General features: G+C 38.5%; 1 protein-coding gene across 1 annotated transcript in view; it reads left to right on the top strand.

Annotated features, from left to right (window-relative positions):
* The first annotated feature begins 356 nt into the window (after nucleotides 1-356).
* The window catches only part of ZRANB1 (zinc finger, RAN-binding domain containing 1), a 45,859-nt gene continuing 23,749 nt past the window's right edge, over nucleotides 357-22,466 (top strand). Inside the window, 3 exon segments of the mRNA XM_009325867.1 lie at nucleotides 357-556; nucleotides 13,188-13,285; nucleotides 14,043-14,893. Of these exon segments, the coding sequence (XP_009324142.1) occupies nucleotides 14,080-14,893 (814 nt within the window). The 5' untranslated portion in view covers nucleotides 357-556; nucleotides 13,188-13,285; nucleotides 14,043-14,079.

Genomic DNA, 22,466 nt, shown 5'->3' with positions numbered 1-22,466 from the left:
GCCTGCTCGCCTGCCGCGGGATGCGGCGTTCCTCCCTCCGTCCCAGCAGCGCCGTGTGTAACACATCTTTCCAAAAGCTGTGTTACAGCAACAACAGTCTCGGTACAAAGGCAGGAAACTCTGATTTTTCTCTTGTGGCTGCTTCTCCGAATGCTGGGCTGCAGTACCTCGGTCTGCTGGGGTGAGATCATGCCTCTGCTGCCTCCCACTTCTTCCCCCCCTCCTTTTTTTTTCTTTTTGGATATGCCTGTTTTGATCTGTACGCTGTGGTAGAATAGGTAATGGGAGCTACTTGCTGGTATCTGTGAATTTTGGATAGCAGAACTTCCATGATATTGCCTATAGTACCGTATCACGTATTGTCGATACTTTATCAGAAATAAAGTACGGTGTGGGAAGTATTTCAAAATCGAGCTTGTTTTTGTGAACTGAAGTTTAAAAGAAATTAGAGGAGTTCGATTAACGAGTGAGGCAAACCTTGGTAGTCCACACTTCCAGCGCCTTTCTGACTCTACCTTCGCAGTTCCACGCTGCGGCAGCTTCCTGCCAGGATAAGGTAAACTCCGCGGAGGTCACGGATGTGTCTGTGAGCCCTTCCTTCGGGGTGACAAAAGGCATTCCTTCCAGCCCTCAACCCAGATCTCGAGTGCTCCGTCCCCAGAGCACTCACTGCCCTCTGAGGAGCAGCGGGTGGGAGAAATGATGGGAGAAAATTCATCTGGGTCTCCTGCATGGCAGACACAGCACGGCTGCTGAGAACTTTTTGCTGCCACGGTGACTTTCAGTGGTAACAATAATGACAACTTTTTCTAGAATTCTTGGGAGTCGATGTAGTAAACAAATGTTGTTTGACAGGCTTTGTGCTCTGCTTGAACAGTCTCTACGCACTAGCTACCTGCTGTGTCATAAGTGGTGAAACTGGCATGTGAGTTTAATGCATCAATATGTTTGTTGATGCAAAAATTGAAAGGTGAGATGTCTCTGTGTAATACCTTAACTTCCTCCTTTCTGTTAAAGCTCACTCTGCTGTGAGCAGAACCTTGTAACAGTAGTTCAGGAGAGATTTGTTGCACTTAGTTTTGCTTTTCCTTCTGCTCATCTAGCGTTTTGTCTTTGGTGACTGCAAAAGAGATTTGTGAAGCCCTTTTTTTTTTTCTTTTTTTTTTCCTTTTTCAGTGGTTACTCAGAGAGAGGAGAAACAGGTAAGCAGCAGGAGGTGTTCTGGAACTCTTTGCCTCCTTCCGAAGGCTAAGTTGAATTGGTGTCTCAGCATGCAGCATCTAGCGTGTCATATGTAAAAGATCACTTTGATTTAAGTCTGTCACAGCATTAAAAGAGAGTAATGCTTTTGGATGTGTTGCATTTTGTAGGATTTGTGAAACTCTGATTATGTGGTGTTATTCTCTTGAAGAAAAAAGGAATTATTACCTTTACTTTTCTTACGCTGATTAAGTAAGGACAGGCAGATGGGGATGACCGATGAGGCCATAATCTGTTATTGTAGAGTTGTATCCATTAGCATTTTCTCAGCAGTATAATTAAAAAATATTAATTTAATTGGAATGTTGAGTGGCATCAATGGGATTCATCACAGGAGCATGACTTAAATTGGAAACTAGTTAAAACGCAAAATTGGTCAAGGCAACATTTTCAGTCTTATTTAGCCTTGTGTGTGGCCGTTCTAATTGTACATCATTTGATATGTAAGTTCCTTGGGGATGGGAAATCCCATCCATCTTTGGTGTTCTTTGCAAGATGGATCTGTAAATAAGTCAGAATTGTAAGTAGAAAATACTTTACTGATTGTATGGGAGGTTATTTTTAATATAGTCAATCAAATAATCAAATGTACTCTCAGGCACTTTAATGTGAGATTTACTGGCTCCTTCATGTGGTATTAACTTAGGTGTTAATGTTTCTCTTTCCAGCTTCTCTTTGCCATACCAGTTTTGCACTGGGTTGAGATTGTGCACAACTTTAGATCAATGCATTCTTTATCGTGATGTACCATCTACTTATCACAGCAAAGCACTTAAACTGCTACTGCCAGTTCTGTTAGTAATCTCATGCCCCTTCCTCCCCCCAAAATTTGAAGGCTAGGTTATTTTGAGCTGTTCGAATTTTCTGTCAACAAGTAATCCTCATTTTAACTGCATGAATTATCCACAGTCCTGGTACTAAAATGGAACTAAACTTTAGTTTGGCAGCTGAAAATGGCTGGCTTAGCTGTAACAGAGTTCTTAATTTTTTATTTTTTTTTTAAGTAGTACTACATACGAAGAGGGAAATGAGGGGAAGTTGAAAAGAAAATTTTTTTCAACACAGCTGATGAAGAGCTTACCACTTCACTTGTGAAATGGCATAGCTTGGTAAAATCAGTTAAATAACAGCTAATTATAACTTTGTAATGTCAGTTGAATGGAATTTGTTATACCTTAAAAAGAAAACTTCTGTCTTCTAATTAAGATCTCAAACATTAGGAATTCAGACACTTTCCTCGTACTTACTCTTTTTCATAGCACTTCTTGCATAGCTGACATTGCTCTTAACTTGCACAGAATTGGATTGATTTTGTGACTGTGTTCATTTTTGCATCATCAGTTGCTGAAGCACAGCTTCTTATACGTATGTAGTTAACTCTTTTGGAACTTTCTTGAAATACAAGATTAATAGTAGGGCTGTTATCTCTTTGGTGTCTAACAGTTAACATACTTTAAAAGAAGAACTGTAGTACCTCAACATAAATTCTGAGAACACGTTAGTCTATAATAATATGGGTGATTTTGTATTTCCGTCTTTTGTGGCATGGGCAGGTTTTCAGAAGCTCTGTAGTCAAACTGGAGTTGTATCTACCTGGCATTTTTCAAAACAACTTTTTTCCTGTGCTGCTGTGCTATTTATGCAAAAACTCATTTTGGTGAAGACCAGAGAGAGGAGAGATGTGGAGGGGGTGGAGTAGGGAATAAGTGCAGGGATGTTTGAAGAAAGAACTGTCTTCAAGAGGGGGGCTGATACGGAGACCTTGGTTTAAGAAAGCAGAAGGAATGGTAGATTTTTTTTTTTTTTACAAGGAACATGGTAGGGTAATACATTGGAAAGAGTGGTAGTTGCTGGTATGTGCAGAGCATCTTGCCTATGAAGTAGCCAAGTTTGCAGCCCTTTTGCATATTTTACTGTGCAGTAGATATAATTAAGTTGGCGTTTTTCCCTTTAGTTATTTGAATTTATTCTGATATAATCTGTTCTGCTTGTTCTTAAAACAAGGATGCTATTGCATCTTTTTTTTTTTAATATTTCTAGTAAGGTGGAATTTTTTTTTGCTGAGAATGGCTGCTAATTTTGTTTGCATTCACGTGTGCATTTTAAATTAACAAAAGTTAGTACTTCTGAGACAAATGCTGGAGAAGGCACAGAATTTACGTCTGTCTTTAAGGTTGAGCTCAGAATTGAGCTGAAAATACTTGAAGTAATGAGAGCTAGGTCCAAAACGAATAGCAGGCTTGCAACCTGCTGTCCAGGGGATGGGGGGACTGGAAGGATGGACCTGTGTCTGTTTTGGTAAGTGTAAATAGGACTTCTTTCTGAAACTGTCAGTTGTGAGCAAGGAGTCTGCAGTCTCTTTTCTTTTTTTTTTTCTTTTTCTTCTTCTTCCTCCCGCCATGCCAGAAGCCAATACACGGTGATGTATTATTTGGGTTACGTTTGCCATTATTTTTGTAAACAAATGTTAAGGTTTAAAAATCCTCCATATGATTCTTTGACTTCGATTTGATTTAGCATCTAGTCTTGAGTAGCTGTTTTTAATGAAACAGAAAAAGTCCAAGTTACTGGGGAGTTTACAGATATTAAGAAACTTTTGTAAGTTATGTTGGTGTTCTGCTATCTTCTAGATATTCAGGAGTTAGCTTTCCTGAGCTAAAGAAAATTGTCAGAACCATGGTTTACCTGACTATGGAAAGAAAAATAAACTTGAGTGGTCTGTTTTGTTTTTGGTAGATTAGAACTATTATGATCAAGTAATCTTTTAGTGGCTTTGAAGTTGCATGCACTTCTGTAGATCCATTCATTTGAAAACCATGCGTCAGTTGATTATCTGGGAAGAAAAATGACTGTCATAAATTTCATAAATGTGCATAATTCTAGCAAAAAATAGGAAATCTGCTGTGTGAAGATGATTGTCAGTTGAGAGAATCCTGTTTCTTGTGGCTGTGAAGACTAAGTGCATTGTGTAAGTGTTGACTTGTACTTCTTTCAGGCTAATGGGCTTGAAAGTATTTCTTCTGTCTCCATTCATCTTCCCAGTATCTAAGCAGGGATTCAGTAGAGACAGCTGGCTTATTTATTAGTTGCTGCTATCTGAATACTCCCCTAAACCAGCTTCAATCTACAGGTCTGAGTCTTAAGTCTTTTGCAGTTTCAAGAAGTGTTGAGTATATACTTGTTCTCATGCTAGGCCTCTTCTTTTTTTTTCTTTTTTTTTTTTTAGTTCACACTAGCATGGTAAGTCAGGAGTACTTTGTACTTGGTGTCTTAACAATGTCTGATTGTCACTTACGCCTTGTATCGGGTGGGCCTATGGGTTTAGGTTTTGGATACAAAGGCTTCCTCTTACTGTGTGCTTGTTGAGAAGCTAATTTTTATCTTGCTGAAGAGTTGGGATGGTCTGCTGGACTATTTACATTTTTTTGACCTCCACATTACTGTTTAGCTTGTCAGGGATAAAAATAATTGTCATCTTATGGCTTTTAAATAGTTTATTTAAAGAAGGTTGTTCAGTGTTGTCTCTAGCAGAAAGTTATTCCCACCCCCCAAAAGCAGAAAGTTTACTGTTCTAGAGCTGTTAGTCTGAAACTTTCTAGCACCTCAGAGTACCTTGTAGTGATTAACTTGGAGTTGTTGGATATGAGCAAAATACAGATTACTAATCATAAGGTTAAAAAGAAGAAGTGATTTAAAAAAACCAAACCTGCTATCACTCCTTCCCTAGAATGAGTTTGAATTTCTTTTCCCTGTGATATTTGATACTAGTTCTTTGCGCTATGTTAAGCAGCGACATACACAGTAGTGGTTTTTGTGTGCTGTGGTAATAGCATTTTTGCTTATCTCTCTCTTCTTCCCCCCTTCCCCCACTTTCCCTCTTTTTTTTTTTTGATACTTTGCTGTCTAGCCAGTATCTTGAGAAGAGCTGGATAAAATGGGTGTAGCTTGTATGGCTTACTTGAACTAGAACTAGTCTTAAATATAGCCCAATTGCAAATGTGTGTACCAAAGACGGTCCTTAACTGTATCTGAAAGTGGCTTGCCGTTAATTAGGAAGCAACTACACAATAGTTGATGTTGAGTGTGTGTTTCCTTGTTTCATTTGGAGGCAGGTGGTTTTTCTCCACCAAATGGTGACTATGTGTGCAAGTAGCCATGATCTAATTTATGGTCAGCCAGTATTGAGGAGGTCCAGAGGATAATTACTAGAACTGAATGTCAAATGTACAAGTCTTAATATAATGTTCCTTGGTTGTTGGACAGGTTTAAGTGTTTTTAAGTTTTGATGTCTGACTCCACAGTGTGTTTTTATTCAGAGCATGACATCTGGTTTTCCTCATCTTGTGTGAGGATGGCTGAGATCTAAACAAAAATGAGTCTCGTGTTTTAGGCATATAGTCTAAACACAGATAAACTGTATTTTTGTGTTTGACCTCACTGTTTAAAAAGAATCCTCTTGTTCAACTTCTGTACTTTGCCCAATGCAAATGTCTTAAAAATGAAGTTTTAACATTTCTGTTGTGTTTTATTATGTATGTCTGTTACTGTATTGTACATCTTATCTTGAGTCAGCATTCATCTGTTGCTGACGGTTTGTGATGATCAGATTCATTAAATGTCGCTGGCTGTATTTATGCGAATATTCTATCATAGCTCATTCTTTTGAGTCACTTTGCTTGGTTTTTGATTAGTATTGTGTGGGAGATGCTGTCTATTATGCAACTGTTGATCTGCTTACTCTCACTTTCCCAAATGGTATTGGTTTCTAAGTAAGCAGTCGTATTTAGTCCATCCTAATGTGTAGTAACATCTCATCTAAATAGTTGTTCACTTTTAATTGAGTTTAAAACAAAACCCCAAAAAACCCTGAAAAATGTAACTCTCTTCTGAAATAAGAAAGAGGACTGAACTGCAAGCTGCTGCTATTGTTTTTTTATAGGTTGTTTTCAGCAGTTAAGGTTTTCCTAGCTTTTAGTCACAAATTTAACAGGGCTATGTGTAGTTTGACCCATTTGAGATGAGTAACAAATAAATTGGAAACTTCTATTTTGCAAGTTACGCAGCAGGATTAACTGTAGTGGTTAAGAGCACAAAAATGCTTCAAGGGATAAACATTAAAATAAAAAAAGACAGCAGAAAGAGTGAATGTTTAGTATTGTCAAATATCTCTTAATTCTGTGATGAGTTTTCAGCTTTTGCGGAAGTCTGTTTATAGTTAGGTCTACATCCTAATCTAAAGTTCGTTGTCAATTCTTGTATTTCAGACATCTCCTAAGATCTGTAACTGCCGAATGTTTGACTTCTTACTGCATAGAACGTTTGCAAAATTAGGCATCCTCCTTGCATTAAAACTGCATATAAATTCTCTTGCTTATGAAAAGTCAGGCTTTAAGGTTTATTTGACATGATAGCAGCTGGATTGGAAGTGTGAATAGAATATTGAAAAGAAAGCTGAAGCAAAATCAGAGTAATCTTTCTGAATACCATAAATACCTAATAAAGTAGACTTAAGATGCTTTGAAATGAGATGCGAATCCATAAATCAAAATGAAAGCAATTTCTTATTCATTGTATGTAAATGAAGCCCATCAGAATTCACCCAGTGAACAGGCTTCTAAATGTTTTCAGAAGTTACTACCTACTTTCTTTGAGGGTTTTTTTGGTTAAGAGAACTGCATTTCTTGCAGCATGTTTCTTTGTGAAAGATCAAGTCTTCTGGATTTTAACTAACTGCCCACTTAGTAGGTGAAAAGTTGCACGTAATGAAGGAGGTCATACCTAAAAATCTGCAGTACAGAGTATTTGTTGACAGCCTAGACTATCAAAACTGAAGAAAAATGTTAAAACTCATTTAACATACTAGACTGTAAATAGTTACTCAGTTATAATGAAAATATTTTCAATTTTTCTTTTCTCATGCGCCATTAATGTTACAGTTTGTAGATTGTGTTGTGATTTACATAGCAATGATTTGGTCTTTAATAGAACTGAGATTTGTGCCAATCTTAACTTGATGATGCCTCTCTTAAGACAGCAACATTCTTCCTGTTGTCCATGTTACTGGGAGCAAAGGAACAGCTCTACTACTCAGAAGAGCAGAGGTGATCCTGGCATGTTTTGAGAGCAGTGCTCTTACTGGGATGAGAATGGGGAGGATAACGTAGTTTGACAAAAGCCTCTGTCTTCCAACATAGTTCTTGCTTTGTATCTGTATTTTATAAGAAAGGGGTTTCTGCGTTCTGTAATGATAGCTGAAGTCTGAGACCAGTTCCTACTGTCTGTACTACAAATAGCCAGCTTTTCTTCTTTAAAGAAATAAAAATTCTGTAAGCAAAAAACCCCACCTCATAGAGCAGCTTGCAGACAACGGTTTCAATGCTCTTTTCCTGAGATGACAGAGTATTTTCTTCTTTTCGCTGATCTGTTTGGGACAGTATCCTTTAATTTTTAAAGAACTGTCCTAACAACCAAAGCAAACTATGCTTACTTGTTAAATTCCTTGCTTCAGTGTATTCAGGCTAATACAGAAAATGCTTCTACATTGGTGACTTTGCAGTAATCTTTCTGTTCTTTATTGTAGTACCTAGCTATTGCCCTTACTGCAAAGCTTCCAGATTCAGCGCTGATCTGATTTGGTTGTCCCATTGACAAGGTCAATGATCTTAATTTTTTTTTTTTTAAACTAATTTGCAGAGACAACAATGGAACTTATTGTTAGTTCCCTTCAAATTGTAGAAGCCTAGGTTCAAGTTTTATGCTTTTAATATACTGATCTGTTGAGGCTTATGCTGAATTCTTGAGAAAGCAGTCATGCAAGAATAGCGAATAGTTGAAGGTGGAGTAAGTTTAGTAAGCTAAGAGAAGAAATTGTCAGTAAAATTCCACCTTAGAAAATTAGGCAAGGCAAATTTCATGTGAAAATCAATTCTTAATACTTAGCAACAAATTTCAAGTAGGTTATTTAAAAATGTAAGTTGTTTTTGTTGAAGTGTATTGACAGTGTGATACTTCACAAGGATTCTTGGCCCCAGATAACAAAAGTGAATTTGAGCCAGTTAAATAGCAGTGTCTTCTATGTAAGAAATTGTTGAGGGGGTTTTCAGAGGGTTTACAAGTTTGAAAGAAACAAATTGGCCATTTTGATTTAAGCTTGTGTACAGCTCTGTTATCTTCTAGACCTTCCTACTGGCTGTATTTAAATATTGGCAAAATTTTTGTTTGATTGAGTCCCTTGGTACAGTTTATATGAGCTTTAAAAAGATACCGTGGTTAGCGTCAGCAACAGAGTGGCAATGTTTATAAATGTATTTGTTTGGAAACAGTGAAATCAAACCATTGCTTTGTTTACTGTTGTGAACAGTTGACTCAAATTCATCTTATGCATCCTTTAAAAGTGTTCTGCAGTTTTACAGAACAAAACCAGCTACACCTATCTGAATTCAGAGTAGTGCATATTTTATCATAACCACTTAAGGTGATAGTCCAGGTGTGTGATTTTTAACAGGTCTTCCTTTTACAGCTTTAATTGGAAAACTTATTTGTATATAAATGAACTTCAGTTTTCTAAGAAATATGCTAATTTTTTGTGGGTAATTGGAAGAGAACTTGAGGTGGTGACGTACAAGGGGGAACGCTTCTGAAAATGTGTCAAATTATGCGGGGTTAATCATAGGCAATTTTTCTTAAAAGCGGTTTGTCCATTGTGTGTATATATAAACTTCACAGCAACATTATCCAGCTGTTAGTGAGCAATTACAGCTGTCAGATTGAGACCCTTTCTTGGTAGATGCACATTTAAATACACCATGTCTCATAATACATAAAGAATAGTCCGTGAAAGTGCTGCTGTTTGATCTTTTGCTTTGACTCGCAGTCCTGTTCCTCTCCGCTCCTTTTTGTGGTTGGATGTGTGAAAGGTGTTACTTCTATACTCATAATCTGTTGAGTTACAGATTCTGCGTTTGCTTATAGAGACCTCTCTTTCTTTCAGAACAAGATGCTTCTGCTTATTTTGTTGCTCCGAAAAGTTGCTTCAGTGTTTTAAAGTAAATAAACCAGCCTGCCTTTCTTTTTTGGAGCAGCCTAAGAGAGGGAGGGAGGGGGGAGCTCTTTTGCCTCGCAAGTCTTGCTGAAGGCTTAAGTTGACACCTAAGCTCCCTTTTCCCTGTGAATACAGAAGCAGTTAGCTTTGTTCGAAAATCCGTACACATGAGCAAAACAAGGTAAGGTGGTAACACTGATTTGATCAGTATAATTACATAAGGTTTCTGCCAGCACAGATGCCAGCACCATCCCAGCAAAAGATCTGTAGTGTAGACTGGTCTAAATCAGAGTCTGGCCTGTTGACGGGGAAGGGCTTGATTGTTTAATGAAATGGAGCTCCGTATTGTTCCTTGTTTGAGCCAAAGGAAAAATAACTTCTGGACAGAGTGAATAATTAAATTGAGGGGACTATAATATATCCTGTCATAAAAATGTTATTTGAGGACTTCATTGTTTCGTCCCAATTTCTGTGTGGCATTTTGTGTTTTCCCATGCACCTAAAAGGAAGAATGTTCTTAAAAGTTGAAACAAAGCAAAAGAAAAATTTGTGATTGTTGTAGGTGACCTTTTCTGACTGACTTTATTTAGTAAAAAGGTAGTCTGATAATGTTTTGATTTTTCTTTGTTACTTGACTTATCAGAATTTAATATATTCCCCTTTAGTGTACTGAGTTACTCTACTAGTCTGTCCAGAAGGTATTTAGCACACTGTATAAACTGATCAATTGGAACTTGCTTGAAGTTTTGTGGGTTTTAATTTCTTGTCTGCTCATGCTTTTTGGACGTAAAGGCATGCACCTGCACTTCACAGTCACTGTTGTGCTATTTCTCTGTGAGGGAGGTACTACATGATGCAACTTCTCCTCTGTGAAGAATCTAAAATAACAAGTTAACTTGAAGACAGAGTGGCAAAGAAGTAATTCTGGAAAAAAGTAACAAGCTTCAAACTGCTCAGTGGCTGGATGATGATCCTGTATCACCAGTAAATCAGATGGTTCTGGTGTCCCTGGGGTGGGGTGCAGTTGGGGGTCAGACCAAGACCTAAAAGTAAAAAAAACCTGATACATGAAAGTGCTAAATTTCCTCATCTAGCTGTGCCGTAGTGGGTGTTGGCAGAGCTATCAAAGAAGAGAAATTGCGTTGCTCCATAGAGCCTTTTTATATTCTTTACTTCATAATAACCCGAGGCCTCGTGTTCAGAGGTAGTGAGCTCATATCTCAGAGGCTTTCGAAGCTGCAGATACTCAGTCTCTCTAAGAATTATGTCTGAAAGCATCTAGCTTTTTAAGGGGCACGGAGAATAATTGCAACTAAAAACCTAATCTCATGATACAGATGGAAGCTTTTCTGTAACACGGTATGTGCTATTGCGTTTCATAAATAGTATCTCAGTATTTGTTTAGATTGTTTTTGCAACCAGCTGCTTTTCAACTTGAGCAGCGCAGCAATCTCCTTTCCTAGTCTTAATGTCAGTAAAACAGATGATGCTTTGTTTTCTTGCCCCATCCTAAATGTGGGTTGGGATTTGTTTGCAATGGGAACTACTGGGTTTTTACAACCCTGGGCAGGTAAGAGACCATTTACAGTTACAGATCCCTCTCGGGCTTTATCACACATTGTATGCTGATCTAGCTTTTGATTGAAAGCATTACCTACTGAAAACGTACCAACTTCTGCTCAGGTAGAACTTATTCTCAAGCTTGTATTGGGTGTTGAAGTATCGGGACAGCCACCTTCTGGTTGTCCTTCGTGGCACAAGTGAAACAGCTCATGGTGGTTCTGTTGGTGGCAGTTGGCAGGTGCACAGATGGTGTGCTGCTTCCTTCTCTTTTCTGAAAACCATGTTCAACTGTCTTAAGTTCCTAACTAGGAAATGTTAAGATCTCAGAAAACTCTCTACTGTTTATAGAGAGAATAAGCTTATTAAGAAATGTTAAAGTAATTAAAAAACTTATTTTGGGAATTGGGGAAAAAAACCTTGACCAAATGGAGTAGATAAATCTAGCAAATAGTGTACTCATATAGGAGGTATTTTGGCAAAGCTTTAGTTTGTTTATGGAGTAGAGAAGCTGTTTTTCCTCCAAGTTTCTGAAAATTTGTCTTTATGAAGTCACCTTTAGTAAAAGGCATACTGAGTACTGTGTTCAGCTCTGGGGCCCCCAACATAAGAAGACCTGTTGGAGTAAGTCCAGAGGAGGGTCACGGAGATGGTCAGAGGACTGGAGCGCCTCTCCTATGAAGACAGGCTGAGAGAGTTGGCATTGTTTAGCCTGGAGAAGAGAAGGCTCCGGGGAGACCTTATTGCAGCCTTCCAGTGCCTGAAAGGGGCTTACAAGAAAGCTGGAGAGGGACTTTTTACAAGGGCATGTAGTGATATGACAAGGGGTAATGGCTTTAAACCGAAAGAGGGTAGATTTAGATTAGATATAAAGAAGAAATTCTTCACTATGAGGGTGGTGACGCACTGGAACAGGTTGCCTAGAGAAGTTGTGGATGCCCCATCCCTGGAAGTGTTCAAGGCCAGGTTGGATGGGGCTTTGAGCAACCTGGTCTAGTGGAAGGTGTCCCTGACCATGGCAAGGGGGTTGGAACTAGATGATCTTTAAGGTCTCTTCCAACCCAAACCATTCTGGCATTCTATGAAAAATCAAGTTGACTTTATATTCTCATATATATATATATGTATTTTCTACTTATTTTATTACAGATGTGGGGACCCTAGTATGATCTCGCTTTTTTTTCCCATTATGTATGGACATGGACTTTTATGAGTGAACGGTGGAGGGGAAGCAGTAGGAAGTCTAATTGCCTTCTCAGCACATTCTATAGTCTGACACGGTTTTATGACGTATAGGTGGGAGTGAAGTGCTCTGCAGGCTGTTCAAACAAGCAATATTAGAACCCGAGCTTTATGAGAAAGCTTTGTGTTCCTGATTGCTCATCTGCTTTCATGCACCATAAATATGGATCACTGCTGAAAAGGATACTCCTGTCCTTTCTTCTGTCTTGGCCATGCGATAGCCCCTCATTCATGCAGCCACCTGATCTGGTGAATAGATCAGAGTTGAGCTGTTGGAAAAAACCTATGTTGCCTGCTGGAATCCACAGAAGGGAGATAGTAACAATAAGGGTGACAAATTTAAGTGGACGTTTAACTATGCCTTGGTGGAGCAAGGTGTGTGTGAAGGTATTTTAGTGAAGAATGTACTAAGTCATAAAACATTACCTAATTGGAGAACAGGCATAAACTAATTTTTAGTTTGATGCGTCCAGTTTTGAATTTAATCCTGTTGTGTAACTTCTCTTTTGAGTTTTTGTTTACTAGATTCTGGGTGTTTTTGTTAGCCAAGAGAGTTGCAATATGATGAATGAGAATTGTCAGTCAATTGGTATGACAAATTTGTATTTTAAACAGTTTTGTATGCTTAAAAATAGCACATAATGAGTCTTATATGTTGGGTAACGATTCTGTGGTTAAGGGAGGAAATAGACTGTATAAATTTTTCTGTTTGTCCTTTACCTACCTGCCTCACCCTTTCCCTCTATTATGCCCTCTACACAAACTGGAGGGGATCAAAGCTTTTTTTTTTCCTTCTTCATCCTGTTTCAGATTCCAATAAGAGTGTTTATAGATGTTTTGGTGTGAATTTGACATTGCTTGGATCTAGTTCTTTTACTTCAGCAGATTGATCACTTTTGTGGCAACTGGTTCTTTATAAATACTGGTTTGTTTTAACCACTTTATATGTTAGTCTCAGCAGGTCATGACTGAGTTTAAACAAGTAAATTGGGATCAGAATAGGTGTGGCATTTAATAATTAACTTTCTGGTTACTCAGGTCCAGTAGGAAACCTATAATGAGTCTGTTTTCATTTTGTTTACAGGAATAGTTATCTGCTTAGTCTCATCCTTCATATTTGGCAATCTGAGGAAAAGGTCTGAGCCAGCATGAAGACAGAATCCCCTCTTCGTTAGAGAAAAAGTGAGTTGGAATTGGATTGGAAGCTGGATTTGTAGAATGAAAATACGATGTTAGCGTGTCAACACACACAGCTTGTGCTTGCTTTCAAGTGGTATTTTAACTTCGTAATACTACTGTTATGAGTGATGTCCAGTCAAGGCCTAGTCTTGGTTAAGCACATGTATAAAATTTTAAAATGTATGCATTTTATGTAAGCTCCTACACGTACTTTTCCCAAAGAACTGCTTACTCGTTGCATAACTGCCGACCTGATACACTCCTTCCTTCCAAATCCTGTGAGGTCTTGCAACAGATGTCGCAGGATCTAGACTTTGTGTTTCTTTTCTTGTACTGCTGTAGTCATACTGAGTTTTATTTCAATAATTTAATATTTGTCACTTGTTTCTGTAGCTGTATTGGTCTCTTCCCCACTATTCTCAGTGCTTAATGTGTATCTGTTTTCTGAATTTGTTTTGGAAGGCTCTGTTCAAATTTAAGAAATTCCGGAAATGCAGGACTGAGTTTTCATTTCTGCACTAGGAAGTCCTGAATTCTGCATTTAAAATGCAGTTAGCTCAAGTCTTATCCTTTTCGTAGTGGTTTTTCTCCCCCTAAATGTTCTTACAGTATCAAGAAAAAAAGATTGCCTGTTTGCTCAGCCTGATTTTTATATTTGATGCAGTACACATCAACTGGGTTAAATCTCATTTACTTTTTTTTTTTGAAACAGAGCTCCTATGCAACTGTTGTGTACTAATGATGTATTCTGATTACTTAGCTTTCTGCCTGACGCAGTTCATTTCAAGAAGTGCACGATGACAGAGCGTGGAATTAAATGGGCTTGTGAGTATTGTACATATGAAAATTGGCCATCTGCAATCAAATGTACCATGTGTCGTGCTCAGAGACCTAGTGGAACAATTATCACAGAAGATCCATTTAAAAGTGGTTCAAGTGATATTGGTAGAGACTGGGATCCTACGAGCACTGAAGGAGGGAGTAGTCCTTTGATATGTCCAGATTCTAGTGCAAGACCAAGGGTTAAATCATCTTACAGTATGGAAAGTGCAAATAAATGGTCGTGCCACATGTGCACATACTTGAACTGGCCAAGAGCGATAAGGTGTACTCAGTGCTTGTCTCAACGTAGGACCAGGAGTCCCACAGAGTCTCCTCAGTCTTCAGGCTCTGGTTCAAGACCAGTCCCTCTTTCTGTTGATCCATGTGAGGAATATAATGACAGAAATAAACTGAACACAAGGGCTCAGCACTGGACTTGTTCTGTTTGTACATACGAAAACTGGGCGAAGGCCAGGAAATGTGTTGTATGTGATCATCCCAGACCTAACAACATAGAAGCAATAGAACTGGCAGACACAGAAGAGGCTTCTTCAATCATAAATGAGCAAGACAGAGCTCGATGGAGAGGAAGCTGTAGTAGTGGTAATAGCCAAAGAAGATCTCCACCTACAACCAAACGTGAATCTGATGTGAAAATGGACTTCCAAAGAATTGAATTGGCTGGAGCTGTGGGCAGCAAGGAAGAACTTGAAGTTGACTTCAAAAAACTAAAGCAAATAAAAAATAGAATGAAAAAGACCGACTGGCTGTTTCTAAATGCTTGTGTTGGTAAGTCGTTTGCTGCTACCTTATACTGTTATGCCTGTGGTTAGGTGTTTTGGGAGAATGAAGAGTTAAAACATAAACTTGACATTTGATTTCGAAGCAGCTTTTTTTTAATCCCTGCATTTTAATTTTAAAAAGTAAACCAAGCGTAGATGTTCCTGAAATAGCACCTGCTAAGAGAGGGTACAGATTCATCCACAATCTGAACAGGGTTAGACATGTTTCCCAACTATGCTTGGACTTGTTTGACCTTTTGTAGAAATGGATATCCTTGTAACCAAATCCTGTTGTTCGTTGTAGTTGTCGAAAGGTGGAAGAATTACAAAACCAGTCTACAGAACAATGTAATGCATATAGTACTGTAAAAAATGCCATTACTGGATAATTAAAATTACTCTTCTTTTTGCTATGGCAAGATATGCTAGTAGAATCAGCAGCTGCAGCTTGGGAGTATTTGTAAACAGTGTGGAGCTTGCAACAGTACAAGATGCTCTGTCAGATGTTAAAAATAACACCAAAATATGTAGCTCCAAGAAACTGCATGTGTAATACTGACCTTGAAAGTAATAATGTTGTATTAATACAGATACTGTGTTGTAAATGTTTACAGGCTTTCTGAAAGTATTTTTGTAGTCAACTGCTTCAAAAAATTCAAATACCAATTTTGTTTTGTATTTTAGTGCTTTCCTAAGGAAATTCTGGATAATTCTCCCAATGCTGTTAAAGAACAGAGGCATGTGAGAGCAGGGTTTTCTTCAGTTATTGACCTTGTGAGTTAAATTTTGTGCTGTAACTTCCCAGAAGCAGATATCTTGTGCCCTAGCATTCAAGCAGGTTAAACACTTGAAATACGCAACTATTTTTAGAGTAAAACACTTCATTTGAAACTCTAGCGCTACTAGTATGTCTCATACTATTCCTTAATGTTTCATGAAGTCACTTCATGGTTGTTATAATCGGAAAAACTAATTTGTGGAGCTGCTTTATTTAATATATTTGATCAGGTGTAAATGTTCTTACGGGTATCATGAGTTTGGTTTCTCTGAGCTAATAAATATTCCAGTTTATTTTAGTTGGACAAGCACATTTCCTTTTTTGAGAATAGTTAGATGCCTCAATATTTCCTGATACCTTCAGCTCCTTACATGCTAGCAGGTGCACAGTGCTTTTTTCTTCTGAAATAAAGCAATTGAAATTCTGGATGGTATTTTGTAAGCTATTGAATACCCAAGATCAATTGTTGGAGGTTGTTCCTGTGCCTTATAAGCGTCTATCTTGCATTCTGATAGCAATTGTATTAAATATTAGGGTTTTTTTCCCCTCTGCTTTTTGAAAAGTGAATTTTTTTGACTATTCCAGTGTTACTTAAAATATTTCACGCTTTCAGATTTAATCGGTGTGGGAATGGTTGTGTTTATATTTAAGAATGTGAGTTTTGCAAGTGTTTAATGTTGCTTGTGACTATACAATTGCACATGACTCAAAACTATGTTCATAGAAATTTTGTAAGGCAATAATGATTTGGTTCTTTTCAAATGAAAATAGTATGAAGGTATCTTGAAGGGATCTTGATGAGAAAGCCAGAATGCAAATGGAGTTGTATGCTGATTTTTACTAGTGTTCTGCTGAAAGATTTCATGGATTCCTTTCTGTAACTTAAAAACTTACTATACTTTAACTTTTTAACTGAGGGGAAAAAACCAGCAACTAAAGCTGTTAATTATCAGTCCTTCATTTCAGAATTGCATTTTGTGTATCACAGATGTAATATTTTTCCAAATACTTCTTGTAGTAGGAGTAACCTTGGGAAGATTGATGAAAGCTTCATAGATTCTTTTGTGATTGTCTCTGGATGTTTTGCAGAGCATATCTATATTGGAAAGGTATACCAGTTTAACTGGTAATTTTAAAAGCAATAAGCCACGTTTGTGCTGGTTATTTTGTTGTCTTAGTGTGACATACTTAAAACAATTTAACTGTCAATGGAACAATTTTGCCTGAAGCATATGTTCTTATTGAAATTAACTGAGTTATTGTGACTTAGTCAGTTACTGTTTGTTAGCCAGCTGGAGCTCTTGTGAACTTCTAGCTGAGCTGAACACTTGTCAATCCTTAGCCAAACACAATTATAAAATGGGACAAGTTCATGTTAAATGTCAAGAAAGTTTGTGAAAATTGATGGAGTAAGAGTTGGTATGTAGTCTGTTACCATAGTCTGGCTGACAAGTGGTGGCTTGTTAGGCTTCGGTAACTTCAGACTGCACACCTCCGAGTTTAAGCTCAATCAGTTGTGGAGGGTCCATTTGCTTTGAGTCTGTCTAATGTGGGAGAGATGTATCAGTTTAAAGTTTTTGGATGTACAAAGTGTAGCTTTCCCTGAAGTTAAAGATTAGAGGAGTAGGAGTAGTTCTTGGCAGACTTGGTTATTTTCTTTTCTCTTAGAAGACACTATCTTTCATCTTCGCATCTCAACTCTAGTTAAAATTCTTTTTACTAGATTTTAAATTTAATGTCAAGTTTCATTAAAAACATGTATCAGACTGCTTTTTTTCCACATTTGTTCTTTTTAGCTGAAGCATGAAGATACTCTGTTGTGTGAATTTAGAAAAGCACCTGTGTGTGTGTGTTCGTGTGTTTTTTTTGTTTTGTTGGAGACATACATTAATGCTCTACCCACCTCAGTAAATAAATACGCCATCAAGGCTTCTATTCCTTGCAAATGTAGGCTGTACAAAATGTGATGAGTGCAACTCTTGCATTTCAGCATGAATAGTTTCCTTAATGGAGGGTATTCTTTCTGAATCAGGAGGATTAGTGGCATTCCCTCTTTCAAACTGCAAATAAATGTACTTGAATGTTATTTTTGTTATTGACTTGTTTTTTGCAGCAGTGGATATATCTGTCAAATGATTCTTTCTCAAAAGGATGAGATTATAGAACTGATTCATTTGGTCAAAATTTATTAAAATCAAAGCAGAACATCTAGTAATTATGGCTGTTGAATAACATCACTTGCTACAAATGCCAGTGAGTTACAGTGAGAAATTACAAATGGCTTCTGCAAGGGCACCAATGCTTTCTACTGTACTGGCCTAGTAAAAGGTTAATGTGAAGTCCAAGATGACTCTCAGTTCTTGGGCGGAGGAAGCTAATGTATATTTAAAACTAAGCTCTTTTATATAACTCATGGTAACTATGCTAAAGAGACTGTAAGAGAGGTTTGGTGGCCTGTGGGGCTTAGGGAATCTGATGTGTAAGCAGAGTGGTACTGCCATGGTGCCTGGTGAAGCTGGCTACAGCTGGCTGTGGATTTAAGTAGTACAAATGGATGAAGATGGTCATGACTATAAAACCTTTCTAGCATTCAGAGTTTGCTTAGGGCATATACTTCAGCACTTGCTGAAGCTTCCCCTCTCCTAGCACTTCAGGTTTTACAGTGGTACTAGCGGAGTGTGGTTGCTGCAGGGCACTGCTGGGGATTCTTGGGTTGTGTCTTTAACTCCTGAGCTTGAACTGTGGCCCACAGATTAAAAGTAAACTGCATTTCTTCTCCTTTTCATTTCTCTTCCAATCCTGCTTATTAACTGCTGCAAGAGAGTTTGCTCTTCTCTTTCAGTTCAGGTCAGTAAGGTAGCTACTACCATCATGGGCCAGACTTCCCCTGCTGGGGATGGTGGCTCCAAAACCAAGTAGACATGCATTCGTCTTAGCTGTGTGAAACAAACAACTAGGAGTGTGTTTCTTAAATCCAAAATACTTAGAGCAATCTGTAATGAATCTTGTTTTGCAGTACATCCTTAAAAGGACTGTTGGTTCATTCCTAGTATTCCTGCACATGTCTGCTTAGTTTTTCCTTTGTCGACTACTTTATCTCTCTTACAGGTTTTTTTTTTTCCCCCTCTGTCCTTTTCTCCCTTCAGTTTTCTGGAATAGTGCCAAATGTGTTACCCAAACATTCACAAACCCTGTGGGAAAGGAGAGTCGTTCTGTCCAGATTTAGGTATGAAGTTGGCTGGGCAGTGTCCCAGACTGCTCTGCAGCTACAGGAGAGATGGAGGCCACCTCCTGATCCGTGTCTCACAGAGCATGTGGCTCTTCACTGACAATAAAGCGGTCTGAAGGGACTGACATACCAAGGTGCTTTCAGCTGGCACTGCCACCCAAAGTAGTCCTCCTAGCTGCTTATTTCTGTCCTCCTCCTGGCATATTTGCATGCCAATGTACAATGAAATGCGTCTGGAAACAAATCTTGCTAAAAATGAAGCTTGATCAGCTTGATTAGGGGATATTTTTGTTGGAGGTGCGGTGGTTGCTTTGTTTGTTTTGCTCTTTTAGTAAACCCAGACTGGTTTCCTCATCACATCCATGGTACAGCTAACCTTGCTGGGGTTGTTTATGCTGTAATAAGGGAGTGGGAAGTGTATGGGTGGGAACAAGCTGCTGGAGGCGGGGAAGGGTCATGCACTGTTCCTTGCTAGTGTCAGTTTAGGCTAGCTTGAACTGTTTGGGGAACTATAGTGTGAATTAGTCACTGACAGGTGATTACCTGCCACGCTGGCCTTGGCTAAATATGGCAAACAGTACCTGTTGGGATGGTGGGGGGAAGAGTCTCTGGTGTGAGCTGTACAGCCTGGCTTCCTTCCCCCATTCCTTTGTGATACTGAGAAGCATGACTTGGCATACTTGTCTGCTGTGCCAGGTAACAATGATGTAAGCTTACAACTTTCACCTGGATAAGAAATCTTGTATTGTCGTCTGTCCTATACTTATATTCCGTCATAACTGCTTTACATTTGTGTGTGTGTATATCTTTCAGAGTAGGTAAAACGCTGCACGCCTTACTCATTGGTAGAAAATCTTAACTCCTGAAACACGCTTTTATTTTGGTCTCTTGATTTCTTTTTTTAAACGCTCAGTGATATTTTATGCTAAAAATAATTGGATAAATGATCAAGTTAAAAATAGTTATTTAAACTTGCCTTGGAAGCACTGATGGTTAACTTTAACATAATTCATGATTTTTCCACTGTCCAGCATCCCTTTAGGGTGCAACCTGGCAAGCAACCGATCAGCCTTTAATGCAACAAGGGGTGTGGATACCTCTGACAGATGGGAGTGGGGATAAGGACATTTTTCAACAGTTCTTCTTACATGTGTGCTGCTTTGTCTTGTAATGGTATGTTAGAAACATACTACATGGACTGTATATAGGGGTAAGAGCTGTTTGCATATGTGGAAAAAAGAATAGGCAATAGTCATACTCATGCATTGGATGGCTTCAAGTTTAAGGTACATGTCGTCTTGGAAGGTATTTACTTATTTTTAAGCTGATGCAAGTTGCTGAGATTGAAGAATTTTAAAAAGTTTACTATACAGAAGGTTCTGTCTCAAGCTGTCATTACCTAGAGAGTGATCTGCTGTTGATTGTGTGCTAATTCTAACAAGGGAGGTTCTGGAAATGAAGAAAGAGGAGAGTGAACTGAAGGATGAGGTTAGAGGCCTATAAAGGTTTTTCAGACAATCCATCTCTTTTGTATTAATTCATGTGTCATATTTGCATGCAAAGGAGTTCCTCCTCTAAGAGGAGAGGTTCTTCTCAGACCATGTTTTTGGTGCTCAAAATGCTGAAATGGAGTAGTTACTGATAATAAAACTTTCTTTATGAGCACCTGATGCGCCCTGGTGAATAGTTGGAAGAGGGCGAGGGTGGAGCTCCAGAGAATGCTACAGCTTGTATGGTCAAGCCACAGCTCCTCGGCACTCTCAATGCTAGTGGAGCAGTAAGATTTTTAGCAAGTGTCAGAATTGGGTTTTAATGTGTCAGTTGATCAGCCCCTCACTTGCTGGAAGGTCACCTTGGCACTTAAGCCAGTCTTAGGATCAGTCTGTAGATAAGTAAATGAGAGCGCATATATGATGTAGACCACTTGCAATTGTATCTGTAGCAGAAGAGAAGCAAGCACAGGGCTCCATGTTTCTGATCTGTTATATGTTAACAGAGCGAGCTGTCTCTACTTGTGACTTTTAAAATGTGTAATTTGGTTGTTTGAGAAACTTGCCTTCTATTACCAAGTAGTTCAAGGAATAGTATAGTTGATTACAATTGTCCCACATACGAGGCACAATGATGTCCTTAAGATGAAGTGTTTCCTTTTGTAGTCTACTCAAATGTGAGAATGCATTGTTTACTGTAGCATTGCTACCTCCTTGAATCAAAGACGTCTTGAATCTTTGGGTTGTTCTTTAGATATTTTATCTAAACAGAGGCATCTTCACACTCTTCCATTAATTTAAGCAAAAAATGTTGTATTTATATTAGCAGATATATTATTGAAATTAATTCTCTTTGGTTTTGTTTGTTTCATTTCAGCTTAATCCTGTTCAGCCTTTTCAAAGATTTAGAATGCCTGCCCTGTAGTATATGCAAGACTGCATATGTGCCTCTTACACAGTGATGCTTTTACAGTTTTTGAGGGTCAGGAGCCTACTGCAGAATCAGCTACTGTAGGCTGTCTGACCCACTGCTTTTTGCTGCTCTGCAATTGCTCACTTGTCTCCACAGCAGTTCAGCTGAGGTATTGTTGAGGAACCTTTAACTAAATTGACAGCGAACGCGGTTGAAGTGAGGGTTACTATTCTCTGTTCTTACTTGCTTTTAGTCTCTCTCACTGCATATTTAAACCTTGCTGCTGTTGGGAACTGTTCGTGGAGCTGGTGGGCCCCTGTCCTGACCCACTAAGGCAGTGCTGCTGCCCAGTTCTGTCTCCCCCAGCCTCTCTGCTGCCCTGTAGAAAAATGGCAGAACTGCATTGGTCTATCTGAAAGAATTTGCCTATTTCATTTGCAAGTTGTGCCAGCCAGTGCGCTCCAGAACTATCAGAAAGACAGTGAAATAAATAAAGGCTGCTGCTATAGTACTTTCTCTGGAAACTTTCACATTCGGGTGTTCTGAAGTCATTGGGACTGTGCAATTAGGGCAAAGAGGATTTAGTTTTTTTAGATATGTTTGTAAACTCTTGCATATTTTCCAAGTTTACTTAACTGCACTAAACCCTATAAATATTTGCATGTTCTAAAGAATAAATTTAATAGCACCTTAGCTGAAGTAGTTTGGTTTTAGCAGCTAGGCTAATTGTGGGCTTGTTTAATCTATGGGTAGTATCTGATATCTAACAAAGAAGATGGTTGTAACGGTTGTGGCAGGAAAAATGCAGGATCAAGATGGTACAAATAGTTGTTATTGGGTGATTAATGTTTTTTAAGTTACTGAAGGTTATTTAAAAAAAATAATCTCTATCATGTATCTTCTTATGTATACTGAGATTGCATATTCCCGATCTGTGCTATGTAAGAGTCGGGGCTTTACTAGAAGAAGAAAAAACCTTGGCTCCTGGTGCTGTGAAAGAATATTCCAATAAGAGGAAATGTCTGAACTGCAAATAGGAACACAATTGAACCTGTAAACTCAGAATACTAACTTGTACTTGTATTTTCTCATGGCTTGGGTGCAGCACTTGGCATTCTGTCCTGTCACTTAGGATGTCAGGCTATAGTCATGTGTTTGTGCATTAAGCAA

Source organism: Pygoscelis adeliae, unplaced genomic scaffold (assembly GCF_000699105.1).
Source record: "Pygoscelis adeliae isolate BGI_AS28 unplaced genomic scaffold, ASM69910v1 Scaffold4, whole genome shotgun sequence".
Taxonomy (NCBI): domain Eukaryota; kingdom Metazoa; phylum Chordata; class Aves; order Sphenisciformes; family Spheniscidae; genus Pygoscelis; species Pygoscelis adeliae.
Note: the sequence above shows the minus strand (reverse complement) of the source record. Positions and strands in the feature narration are given on the sequence as shown.